Below are 13685 nucleotides of genomic sequence, written 5' to 3'. Positions count from 1 at the left end.
TATTCTCCTTATACTGATCAACATTTGTTCGGCGACTTTTAAAAATAACTTGTATTTTGATTTTTATCACCCTTGAAAGTTTTTTCTAAGAGGTAATGTATTGCGAATTCTGTTAAGTCTAAAGTGAAGACAACGTCAATGACAACAATAATGGCGTAAATTGAAGCTAATATTTATTTTATATGAAAAATTAAAAATTTAAAGACTTCATAATTTTTAAAAGTCACTGAACAAATGTTGATCAGTATAAGGAGAATACGCCTTTGTTACAGGCCCCACTCTGTATAAGCCTAAGCATCTTCTAATAAAGGGTTCATTCGTAATTCATTCTTGATTCATTACTGCACTGGAAGTAAGAGTATTATTTACCACTCCTACCGCCGCTACTATTGACGAGTAGCAGTACTATAACACTTTAAGTTCTCGCGCTTTGTACACATATTTAAGTCGAAATTAAAAAATATCCTAAAAACTTTAACAGGGAAGACGGGTATAGATTATCGCCAACATGGGGACCAGTGATTCAAATGTTCAAACCAAAAGATCTATCTTCGGACCAGTGCGCGGATGTTGTGAGTGCTGTGTGTCGTGCGGTGGGAAATAAACAATAACTAAAAGCGGGTAGATTATATTTATTTGTCTACCCCGAACATTTCATCATCATCATCATCATCTGAGGCATTACAGCCGCGGGTGGGCCTTAGCCTGGTCAAGCAGGTCTCTCCAGTCCGATCTATTTGTGGCCTTCCTTCTCCAACTTTTCACTCCTAGGGTCCTGATGTCCTGGTATACGCCGTCTAACCATCTGAGCTTGGGCTTGCCTCTACCTCTGCTGCCCTCCGGTCGGCCATCTAAAAGGCGTTTGGGTACTCTGGCCTCGTCCATTCTAATCACGTGTCCTGCCCATCGCAGGCGTCCGATTTTTATGGTCTTAATGACGTTAGGCTCATTGTACATTTGAATAGCTCATGATTATAACGCGTTCTCCATCTCTCATCCTCCATCACAGCTCCGAAAATGCGTCTTAGGATTTTGCGCTCAAACCCGAACATTTATATAAATTAATATCGGGTAGTTTTGTGTTGTTTACATCTCCGGTGACACTTTGCTGGGACGTCAGTCTTCCGCGACCACGGCCAGTGCAACCTGGCCGAAACGTTGGGAAAAAAGGTAAAAATAATGTTAATTAATCGCGTTCGACCTGTGTGTGACTTTAAATATGAGTAGCAGTACTGATAATTTACGCTGTTTTACGCTAGATGTCACTACAAATAACTCGCATTTCCCGACGTATGGAGTCACAATTAACTCTTTCCTTATTTATTCCTCTATGCGGTTTAGTGCCTCTTCCGGCCAGTTACTAAGGAAGGTGTCTAGGAAGCAGCAGCGACTGATCCATACAAGCCGATTCCCACCGGCTTGCCTAAAATTGATTACTAGTAAAGTACCTAATGTAAAGGTAGGTTTCTTTTTGCTGTGTTGCCTAGCAGAAATTTTCACCAGCCGCCACTGCTAGGTAGTCTCTCCATCTCCTTCTGGGCTATACTTAAAATTAAAATAAATCGTTATTAAGTTACCTGAACCGGTTATCGGAGTTGGTGTGAGTGAAGTCAAGACAGAATGTTTCTGAGGTTATGTAACGAAATTGTTAGAATTAAGTAAATAATTTAAGTTATAAGCATAAAAATGAGCGTTAACTCGCCATCAAACGTCATAGTTTGGCGAGATATATAAAATTTATAAAAGTTTCACTTCTTCCGGACTCCACGCACTATTTTTTTCTACTCTTTTTTGCCAGGCATCATTTTTAGTAAGTAAAGTCTTAGTTTCTAGATTACCTGAACCGGTTATCGGAGTTGGTATGTGTGAAGTCGACTATGAGCTCGAAGGGTTGCTGGCAGAACGGCTTAAGCGTTAAAATCACGTGGTATATCAGCAGGTCAGCATTCACCTCTCCTATCCTGCAAGTAAACAATATGGTAAAGTAGGGTTTTATGCTACAGTTACATTATGAAGGTGAAAACTGCGAAGACGAAGGCTAAGGCTGAATTAGTCGGGAGCCTCTTAGCCATGCTTGATCAAAATCGGTCCCCTTTGTCTATTATGAAAAAAAAAAAACACCCGACAGAGTTTTTCCAAAAATTAACGCAAATAGGGACTTGACTGTAGTTAAAATAAAATATTTTATACCATGCACGAAATAAATCATCAGATAATTGTGAGAAAAACATGGACATAAGTTATTTTTAAATCAAATTTATATTTAATAAGTCAGGTAGAAATACATAAAGTAACTGAGTTGACCGTGACGTCACTCAATTCGATTTCATATAAATTCCATATTAGCATGTCGTTAAAATAGAAGCTGATTTGACTAGGAGGCAAATAGCTATTTGTGATATGTTGAAAAATTATGCCTGTGCCTTATTTGAAGTCAAATTTAATTAAAAATTGCCTTTAGCGATTATATTTGTGAAACGAAATTCTATAACTTGGAGAACTTGGGATTGCATTTAAAATAGTTATACCAAAGACATATATAACTGTGTTTTGTTCTACCTACACACAACTTTTATTATGTTATAATATAATTATATTAAATCTTTATGTTTTTGTTATAAATAGCAACTTACTAGCGCGGCACGAAACGATCATTAAGTTTAAAAAGTGTTTTGCTCACGAAACTATTTGTAAATATTTGTTATTTTTTTCTCAAATAAGTGAATTATTGTTATTCTTTTGAGAAATAAAGATCTTTAAACCGAACTCCATCTAGACAAATAGTCTAAGAAAAAAACGTACCTCAGTACCATACAGAAAAAGGTACGGTGGGCTAGATGGCATTACACCTCTGGGGGACGGACGCTCGTCTAGATGGCGCTAATATTAATATTTGTCATTTTAACATATATCATGCTAAGAATATGGGCCAAATTGTCAAAACTGAGGTTCAAAAGTTTTAAGCCTGTGTCGAAAGATGGCAGTCTATGCACTGTGATTACACATTTTACTTCGACAGTAACTCTCTATAATACTCGATCCTCTTTAGTTATTCTTACTTGTATCTCCTAGAGATGAAGTAAAACACAGGGTTCCCGATCTTACTAGTCCCCGCCTGGTAGAATATGTTCAAGCTCTTTATGCTCTTGAATTCTTCTTTCTCGTGCATGTTATGTTTCACTATGAACTCTTTAGTCCCCGCTTGGTACAGATAGAACAGTTCGACAGAGGTTCACGGTCGAATCGCGTCGTCCCATTTTAACCCCCGACGCAGAAACGACGAGGTGTTATAAGTGCGACGTGTCTGTCTGATTGTGTATGTATGTATGTGGCATCGTAGCTTTCGAACGGATGAACCAATTTAGATTTCGTTTTTTTTTATTTGAAAGCTGAATTAGTCGGGAGAGTCAAATTCGGTCTCCTTTGTCTATTTTGAAAAAAAAAAAGAAAAAAAAAACACCCGCCATAATGTTTTTTCATTTTTTTTTTAACGCAAATTATACCTGTGCCTTATTTTAAGTCAAATTTAATTAAAATACGCCTTTAGTGATTATATTTATAAAACTAACTTCTATAAGTTGGAGAACTTGGGATTGTATCCATACTAATATTATAAATAGGAAAGTGTGTGTATCTGTTTGTTTGTCCGTCTTTTACGGCAAAACGGAGCGACGAATTGACGTAATTTTTTAAATGGAGATAGTTGAAGGGATTGAGAGTGAGAATAGGCTACTTTTTGTCTCGCTAGTTTAAAATAGTTATACTTACTTGTATCTCCTAGAGATGAAGTAGAACACAGGGTTCCCGATCTTACTAGTCCCCGCCTGGTAGAATATGTTCAAGCTCTTTATGCTCTTGAATTCTTCTTTCTCGTGCATGTTGTGTTTCACTATGAACTCCTCGAAGTTGGTTGAGGACATGTCTATGGATGACCAGCGCGCGTAGGAGGAGAATAGGAGGCCCGAAGTGCTGAAATAGATAGATTTTTAAGAGGGCTTTCATTTGAAAATTAGTGAAATCGCTACCGAGCGCTTTATCATACCGTGTGTGGTATCGAATTAACCCTTAAATGCACGAATTTTTCTTTTAACGTGATATATAAACATAACATAACATACAATCACGCCTGTGTCCCATGAAGGGGTAGGCAGAGCACATGAAACTACTCAGGTTTCAGTGCCACTCTTGGCAAATAAGGGGTTGAAAGAAAATGAAACTGTGACATTGCAGTGACAGGTTGCCAGCCTCTCGCCTACGCCACAATTCCATGATAAAATCTTTAAACATAAACTAATTACTAACTCCGAAAAAATCTGCCTAAATCATACATACTAAAAATCGCCATCATCCTGTTCTTTCGCACTTTTCCGCCATTTCATCTTTATCTTTAAATAATAAATAGTTAATCATAATATTATTTAATTTATTTAATTATTTATTGAATAATAATAAATACCGAATAATAATTAAGCTATAAATGTGATTTTGGATAGCTACATATTGAGCCACGGGCCATCAAATATATGATATATACATCACCATGCATTTAAGGGTTAAAGGGCTTTTCGAGTAGTAACATGTACCAATGGATTTACTAAGAACATTATTTTGAGTGAAAAAGTAAATAATACTTACGATTCGACAGGTTTATGTTCTGGAGGTCCTAAGTAAGCGAGCAATGTTGCCATCTAAAACAAAATAACATTACTTATTAATAAAAAGTCAACCTAAAATTGCACCAACTACCTTCCTGTTTACAGTACAATTTCTATGTAAAAAATAATTATTATTTGTGCCGTTTGTATATCCGAGGTCTTTATAGAGAGAGTACGTCGTAGACGTCGCATCGGACCGATAGATGGCGCCATCGTTCGTTGTAAGTCGCTCCGGCGTCTCACCGCCGCGATGTTGGTAGTCCCGTTTTTCCCCACCTGCAACACAAGGCCCCCCGCGCCCCGACCCGCCACCAGCCACCCTCATTGTTTCGTCGAACGCCGAAGTGACCGGTTGTCGCGTATTCCGTTCGAACATTTTTACAGCATGGTGTCTCGAAATTAATCTTTTAGTTTCTATTTCCTTGTTACTCCTGGTCAAACCAGAGTTATTCGTGTTTTTATTTAAAAAGTGGCTTATAACGTTTCGGAATTATGAAATTTTTCAATTTCATCCGTCAATTCTTTCTTCCCTTTTAATTTGCGCTCGTTCGTCTTGAATAATGAGATATATTATGCCTCGCTAGCGATCATTATTCGTCTTTCGGGGTTCTCACTATAATGAACGAGCGGTGCTTTATGATTCTACCCACTTTTTTGTAAGAAAGTTCCATGCTGCAAAAATCGTTACCGTTAATCAGTTTTCTTTTTAAACTATTCGCATTTCCGAGACTAAAGTAGGAAGTGTTATCCGCGTATTAAAAGTTTCGCGCGAGAATATAAGCGGTAACGTAGGTAAGTTGCTCCGCCGGGGACCACGTGCTCCGGGGACCACGTGCTTCGCGACCGCGGGCTGCGCGACCTGCGGGCTGCGGCGGCGGCGGCGGCGGGCGCGGTGGAGGAATACCGCGCTCCAAGGAGGTTTGAATTTCTCCGACGAATGGGTGAGCAGATTCATATTATTTTAGAAAGAATATGTTCGGTTTCCGATTCGGTGCGGAGGCCCCAAGCCACGTGTCGGCGCCGAAACTTACTGTAGCGCTGCGATAGCGCCGCTGACCGCGGCAGTGTTGTCCGCCGCGTCGGCGCCGCCGAGGTTGCGTAGAAGTTGCCTCCTCGTTAACGATGGCCATCTCTGCGGTGCCGCCGAACAACGTTGTGGCCGCCGCATAGGCGTCGCGTGCGACGCTGTAAGTATGTCTGCTGCTGCCCCGACGCGAGCGCCGTGCCGTTAGTGATCAGTCGTCAATACGCAGGCTACCAGCGCGGCCACCTTCTGCCCCCGCCACAACGCCGCGAGCCTGCTGAAGCTGTCCACCAGTATCGCTGGCCGCCACGCTTATGCTGGCGCCTCGATGGTGATGCAGAGCGTTCGTCTGCCGTGACAACGCCGCGATCCTGCTGAAGCTGTCCACCAGTATCGCTGGCCGCCACGCTTATGCTGGCGCCTCGATGGTGATGCAGAGCGTTCGTCTGCCGTGACAACGCCGCGATCCTGCTGAAGCTGTCCACCAGTATCGCTGGCCGCCACGCTTATGCTGGCGCCTCGATGGTGACGATGCAGAGCGTTCGTCTGCCGTGACAACGCCGCGATCCTGCTGAAGCTGTCCACCAGTATCGCTGGCCGCCACGCTTATGCTGGCGCCTCGATGGTGATGCAGAGCGTGCGTCTGCCTTGACAACGCCGCGAGCCTGCTGAAGCTGTCCACCAATATTGCTGGCCGCCACGCTTATGCTGGCGCCTCGATGGTGATGCAGAGCGTTCGTCTGCCGTGACAACGCCACGATCCTGCTGAAGCTGTCCACCAGTATCGCTGGCCGCCACGCTTATGCTGGCGCCTCGATGGTGATGCAGAGCGTGCGTCTGCCTTGACAACGCCGCGAGCCTGCTGAAGCTGTCCACCAATATCGCTGGCCGCCACGCTTATGCTGGCGCCTCGATGGTGATGCAGAGCGTTCGTCTACCGTGACAACGCCGCGATCCTGCTGACTGTCCACCTGCTGTAGCTGTCCACCGTATCGCTGGCCGCCACGCTTATGCTGGCGCCTCGATGGTGATGTAGAGCGTTCATATGCCGTGACAACGACGCGAGACGCGACCCTGCCGAAGCTGTCCACCAGTATTGCTGGCCGCCACGCTTATGCTGGCGCCTCAGTGGTGATGCGGAGCGTAATAGAATAGAATAGAATAGAATATTTTTTTATTCGTAAGCACTTAACAACGACGATAACAATATAACATACACAAAAATTAACGACACACAAACAAGTAACCATACACACAAAGGCTAACAGACAAAAGTGCCACGAAATGGTCTCATCTCAGCATGTTGCTGGCGACTTCCAGCGCTGGTCTTCCGATGAGGCCATTCGGTGAAAACAATCACGACAATACTGTTAACCGCTGCACAGGCGTCGCAATCCTTCTGCTGCGTCTGCCGTGACAACGCCGCAAGCTACTTGAAGTTTTCCACCGGTGTCGTCGGCCGACACGCTCATGCTGGCGCCTTGATGTCGCCTCGATCGCACGAGGTAAGATTGCAGACGCGGCGACCTTCATCGCGCCACCGAGCGCAATACTGCGGCTGCCGCGAAGGCGTCGCTAATTTTCCTGCCGCGTTTGCCGTGACGACGCCGCGAACTCTGTTGATGCTGTTCACCGATGTAGCTGACTGCCACGCTGGCGCCGGTGCCTCCCGTGCTGACGGCGGCGACCTCAAGAAGGCCACCGAGCACGATACTGCGTGACGCGACAGGGCATCGAGACGCCTTTCGAGCTGACGACGGCCGTCTCAATCTCACCGCCGAACATAACAGCGTCTGCTGCAGTGACAAGCTGGTAAGATTGCTGATGTGGGCCCTTGGTGCTGCTAGCCGCCACGCTGATAACGCCCGTCGCGCCTAAGATGTCACGCTCACCGCGAACACTGTCTTCCCCTACAATGGTGCCACGACCACGACTATCCAGGCTCCGTCTGCTACGGTATCGTTGCAGACTCTGTTGCTGACCAGGCTGATACTACCCTCCAATGTGACGCCGGGCGCCGCTATCAGCTGACATCCCGTACACTATGGTATCCACTCTTCTCTTTCCAGTTCCCGTGAAGTACGACTGTATTTACACTCTATTTTGACCAAGGACTCCTCCGTCGCCGAAGTGAGAACAGATAAATTCTAAAGATGCTACGTCCTAACGTGGTTTGGACACCCATAGTTGAACGAGGTAAGACGTCAATAACCGGACGAGGAGCCGCACTGCTGCGAGGGTGTCCTAACGATGTTCGCGAGCTATCTAATCGGAGAGGCGCCTCGCGAGAAGACCCTGTGATTCCTGTACATCGCTCATTGTGTAGGTCAAAGACATCGTAAAGGTTTGCGGAATTAAAAAAAAAAAAAAAAAAAAAAAAAAATCCCTTTCAGAATGTCCAGATCTGAATTCGAGCCAGCGTCCTGCATCCTGAGCGTGCGTCTGTTTACCGGGCGGACACCAAAACCGATCGGCAATCTGGCCGCGGGGGTTCCAAGTACACGACGATTTCCCGGAGGCTTGTGGCGCCCCCTGTCCATTCGAGAGATTAACTTATTCGCCGAGCCTCTAATAAACAAATTGGGAAAAATAAACCTGCTTCGCCTTAGTGAACTTCAGATTCCAGCTCAAAGCGAAAGGGGCCAGGAACTCAGGAGTACTTCAGTAGTTATCATCTGGCTCGACTATACTCAATTAATATAGTGCTTGATTCGATCGTAGAACCTGATTTCATAAATTTCACAACTTTCGTGGTCTACAGAGGAAGGTTGCACCGCTGCAGTTTCCAGCATTACCTCGTACAGCTGCCGATAGCTGTAGGCTAATCGCCCCTGTTTTGCTTGCATCTGCAGCCCGATAAGACCTTCAATAATCGGAACATTGTACGAAGTAAAGCTCTTCCGATGGAGAATAATCTTCAACAGGCGGTGGCGCTGGCGACTGAAGTGACATGCAGCCGGCTTAAGGTTCGCATAGCACTATATGCTATGCACAGTTCAGTTGTATGTTATGTTATGCTGTACGATGGCAGGACTACATCTCTTCTGTTACGAGTAACTACGACAGTAACTGCTGACTCCAACAGACTGTCGTACGAGGTCAGTATGCACCCCCTGGGAGCCAAGTAAGTGACCTTCGGTGACCTCGCCTTCTTCTGCTTCGCCCGTCATCGTACCTCTTCGTCTGCGAGAGCCCTGCATTACGCCGTACAACGGTACGTATTAAGCCTCCGCCACACATAAAGCGCATTCCGCTTCGCTATCAGCGCGCTGAATGCGCGTGCATTCCGCTCGCGTCCCGCGCGCGTTGCGCTCGCTATCAGCGCTCGTTCGTTCCCGCTAGCGCCCACTGGGCGCAACGCCAGCGTTAGTGCGGTGCACCGCCATTATTGCGCTCCGCCTACGCTCTTAAAGCGCGCATGTGTGGCGGTGTTAAATTCACCCCTTGACCTGCTACCACGACGTGTTCAGCAACCACCAGCGATGCGACACGGACGTCTCCACCTCTCAGTCTACTCTGTCGACCTTCATTGCACGAAGTAGAAATCCGTCGCATCGGGTTTTGGATTAGGTAATGGATTACCCTAAGAGTCAATGACTGACTTAAAGAAATCGACTGATACCAGTGTAGTAGCAATCGACAGCGCTCGTACTTTTCATCTTCTAGGCTAGTCTTACCGAGCGATCGGTATCCTCAAATGCCCTCACTAAAAAGAGTTCAGAGTTCAGGAGTCTCGCTTGCAACCGCGCTCGCTTGACGCGAAATAGTCTGATCGAAAATACCAGTATTGTAACAAATAGCCCTTGGGCACGTGAGTGATGACCTTTTTCTGTGTTTGATATGGACGTAAGACGTTGGACTTTAAATAGTCATATCAAAGCTAATATTGATTTAGATAATTTTTACGAAGGGTTGACAAAAGCAGTATCAATTACGTTACCCTGCTACAGTACAGATAGTTACACTACTTTTACAGTTAATTTCCACACTTTGTGTCTGAAATTGGGTTTATAACCTGATAAAATAACGTGTCTGTTAATAATAATAGTGTATCTAAGGTTTTTGTATCTTGTTCAAGTCAGCCTCGCCTACATCTTTTTTTTTGGTTTTGATCTGCGATGTATAATAATGTCATTTCTCTAACTATTCGCTGACTAAAGCTAAACGTCATCACGAAAATCTCTTTATGCGTTTCTGGCACCGAGATATTCGCGGATCGAAGGCTATTTCGACTGATACATCTGTCAAATCGGTTCAACTGATTCACTTATTCTTCTATGCTATGCCAATAGGGCTACCAAAGGCTTGCGCGCCAGCTGACTCGCCACCAGGAGATAATAAACAGGTCTCTATAAAGACCTCGGATATATTGCACCCGAGTGTAACAGGTAAAATTTTTATTCCCCTCACTATAGCGAGGAAACTACAATGCAAAAAATGCGTTTATCGCTGCTTCTAGTAGTTCCACAGGTGGTAAATCATCTTTATTACTAGATTCACCTACTTTTATCAATTTTAAAGCAGTTAATTTGACTTTCAAATTCTGAAGGAATTTAGGAATTCTGAAGGTCAAATTACTTTACCCACTAGTGGATAAAATGCGTTTTTACCCGCTGGTATTTAAGGACAAAACACGTGTTTCCGAGCTAGTAAGGGGAAAAAACTATTTTATTTTCAATTTCAATTAAGTTTATTCAATCCGGTGACCAGAGAGCTGTCGACTTTCTCTCGCAACACGTAAGTATTGCTATTCATCGAGGGAATGCCGCCAGCATCTTTGGCATAATGCCCTATTTAGATATATTTAAATTTAGATTAGTTTTTTTTAATTAATTTTAAGTGTTTTTTTTAGTTAGCTTATTTATAATTTTTATTTTATTATTATAAATGGGCTTACTCTTGACCACAGACTAGCCAAAGGCAAAGACGTGGCCTACGATGGAGTGAGCTCGCCCAGGGGGCCGATTTTTGAGTCTCACGGCGTTCGAATTCAGAAAATTGTCACTGAAAATAATAGGCAATTCACCGTTTTCAACCGGTATTTTAGTGACGGTGAGACTCAAAAATCGGCCCCCTGAAGATGCCTGTTCACTCTTGATTTGAAGGTTTTCGGGTTATATGAGCTAGGAAATATAGCCGCCGGCAAGGAATTCCACTCCTTGGCAGTGCTCATAAGAAAAGAATTTTGAAATTTAGCGTTTCATTACCTAATAAATGATTTTTAGAATCCTCTTAGTAAACGTATTTAAGTTTAAGTTTACCTTGTCGAAAGGCCGTCGTCCGACAGCCTTAGGCCCTCCGCTCACGAGGCTACTCTCAAGCGACTTTCGTCTCATACGCGTATGATACGCGTCGCTCGTGAGTAGCCTGCATACAAATTAACGTCGCTCCGCACACGACACGACGAGACGCGTCTACGACCCGTATGCTACCAGTCGCACGCGACTGTCATTGCTGGTCGCACGCTACTCGAGTCGCATGCACGTTGCAAACAAAAATGGCGGTGGATCAAAAGTTTAATATTCGATTTGTCCAAGAAGTGGAAAATTATCCGTGTTTGTATAATTATAAGCTGCCAGAATATATGAGAAAAGATGTGGTGGAAAAGGCGTGGAATGTCAGTATAGGTATTATATTTTGTTTTTATGAAATGAAGGGTTTATTTACCTACTATTATTACATTAACCTACTACAAACTATGAAGGGGTGAGTGATAAATAACGTCACGATTCAAAATTCATCGTGTTTCATCATCTTGTACGCACGAATGTTGCACTGCAAATGATAAAAATCGTCTCAGTTGCGTGGCACTGTGTGCGGAAACGAGTAGCATACCAGTATGCAACCATGAATTGCATTGCAATCGCGTCGCTTGAGAGTAGCCTCGTGAGCGGAGGGCCTTATGGTCTCTACTGCACGACAGGTAGTCCCCTATTCGCTCCTGATGATTCCACAGAAGCCTGTGCAACGCTACCACGTTTGCATCCCTAATTTAATAGCGATGCTACAAATCAATTTGATATTTCAAACACAGTGTAATAAAGAGTACTATCGTACAGTATGGCCACTCCCGCTCCCCGCTGAAAGTGCCGCCCACCGGTCTCGTCTCACAGTTACCGCCTGCCAACGCGACCAGTCGACCTGTCATATCTCCCTCATACAAACATTTATTTTTTTTTTATAAATGGGCTTACTCTTGACCACAGACTAGCCAAAGGCAAAGATGAGTGGCCTACGATGGAGTGAGCTCGCCCAGAAGATGCCTGTTCACTCTTGCATGGTACTCGTTCGCCTACACGAGCTTAGACTGTGTGCGTGGGAACGCACTTCTTTCATATATTTGATCGCCAGTGTCCGAGGTGTGTGTGGTGCTTAAATACTGGAATTATAGTTTACCTTGTCGAAAGGCCGTCGTCCCACAGCCTTATGGTCTCTACTGCACGACAGGTAGTCCCCTATTCGCTCCTGATGATTCCACAGAAGCCTGTGCAACGCTACCACGTTTGCGTCACTGATGAAGGACAGGTTGTGCGATGTCTGGTCCACGCTCTCGCAGTCTGATGCTATTTGTATGAAGAACCTGAGAAAGAAACGTTATTTGAAATCAAGGATATAGAATTTACAATCTTCATATAGTGTGAATTTTCTGAGATGAACTTTTCGCTTTAGCCGTAATCTGTTAAACAAAGGCCTCTGTTTCTATTATTCACGGCGGCTAGCTCCCGTTTAAACGGCACGTGCTATAGTCTCAGTGTAGTTAAAAAGCAACTAACATGATAGTAATAAGGTTCAAATCCATGAAAAGTATTTCGGAGATAACACGTTTTGTCATCTTCAAAAAAAGTTACCTGCATACTGCAAACTGTTTAATAAATTTGAACCTTATTGCTATCATGATAGTTGCTTTTTAACTACACTGAGACTTTAGCACGTGCTGTGGAAACGGGAGCTAGCCGCCGGGAATAATAGAAACAAAGGCCTTTGTTTAACAGATTACGGCTAAAGCGAAAAGTTCATCTCAGAAAATTCATACTATACTAAGAATCGTAGCTCAATTTTTAGCGCCACCTATTAAATCCATACTAATACATATTATAAATGGGGAAGTGCGTGTGTCTGTATGTTTGTCCGTCTTTCACGGCAAAACGGAGCGACGAATTGACGTGATTTTTTAATGGGAGACATTTGAAGGGATGGAAAGTGCCATAGGCTACTTTTTGTCTCTTTCTAACGCGAGCGAAGCCGCGGGCAATAGCTAGTACTATCATAACTACACTGATAATGTCTACAATTGTTTTTTTTTTTTCAAAATGTGTATTGACGTGATATCATGATATTAATAGTTATTTGTTATACAAGGGGGCAAAGTTGTATTTTAACGCCGAGTGTGGAATTGAAAAACGAGCAAGTGAAAGGATTCTATAGTTGAACCACGAGCCAAGCGAGTGGTTCGAGAATATAATCCTGAACTTGCGAGTTTTTTAACACACGAGAAGTAAAATACATTTGCACCCGAGTGTAACACAAAACTTTTCCTCTCAATATAGCGAGGAAACTACAACGCAAAAAATGCGTTTATCACTGCTTCCAGTAGTTCCACAGGTGGTAAATCATCTTTATTACTAGATTCACCTACTTTTATCAATTTTAAAGCAGTTAATTTGACTTTATTCAAGGTCAAATTACTTTACCCACTAGTGGATAAAATGCGTTTTTACCCGCTGGTATTAAAGGACAAAACACGTGTTTCCGAGCTAGTGAGGGGAAAAATAAATAAAAATGTAATTTGTTCTTATAAAAAATAAAAACACGCAACAATATTTGGGGAAGATATGATTTTGGCCACTTAAAGGCTGCGAAACAGCGCCATCTAGTTTTAAGCCTAAAAGGCCCATTTCGGGGGTACGCTTTATTTGTATGGACTTTGTCAGTCTCGTATTAAATAGTCGTGGATGAAATATATCGTCACTACTTCTATAAAATCTCGTATCTCACGCTGCTTCTCA

General features: G+C 43.6%; 1 protein-coding gene across 1 annotated transcript in view; it reads right to left on the bottom strand.

The window, feature by feature from the left end:
* LOC125240189 (neurofibromin) overlaps positions 1-13685 on the bottom strand; it is a 140904-nt gene that overhangs the window by 59122 nt on the left and 68097 nt on the right. Inside the window, 4 exon segments of the mRNA XM_048148013.1 lie at positions 1839-1961; positions 3769-3969; positions 4636-4688; positions 12076-12259. Coding sequence (XP_048003970.1) covers positions 1839-1961; positions 3769-3969; positions 4636-4688; positions 12076-12259 — 561 coding nt within the window.

The sequence above is a fragment of the Leguminivora glycinivorella genome, chromosome 27 (genome assembly GCF_023078275.1).
Source record: "Leguminivora glycinivorella isolate SPB_JAAS2020 chromosome 27, LegGlyc_1.1, whole genome shotgun sequence".
NCBI classification, from domain to species: Eukaryota; Metazoa; Arthropoda; class Insecta; order Lepidoptera; family Tortricidae; genus Leguminivora; species Leguminivora glycinivorella.
Note: the sequence above shows the minus strand (reverse complement) of the source record. Positions and strands in the feature narration are given on the sequence as shown.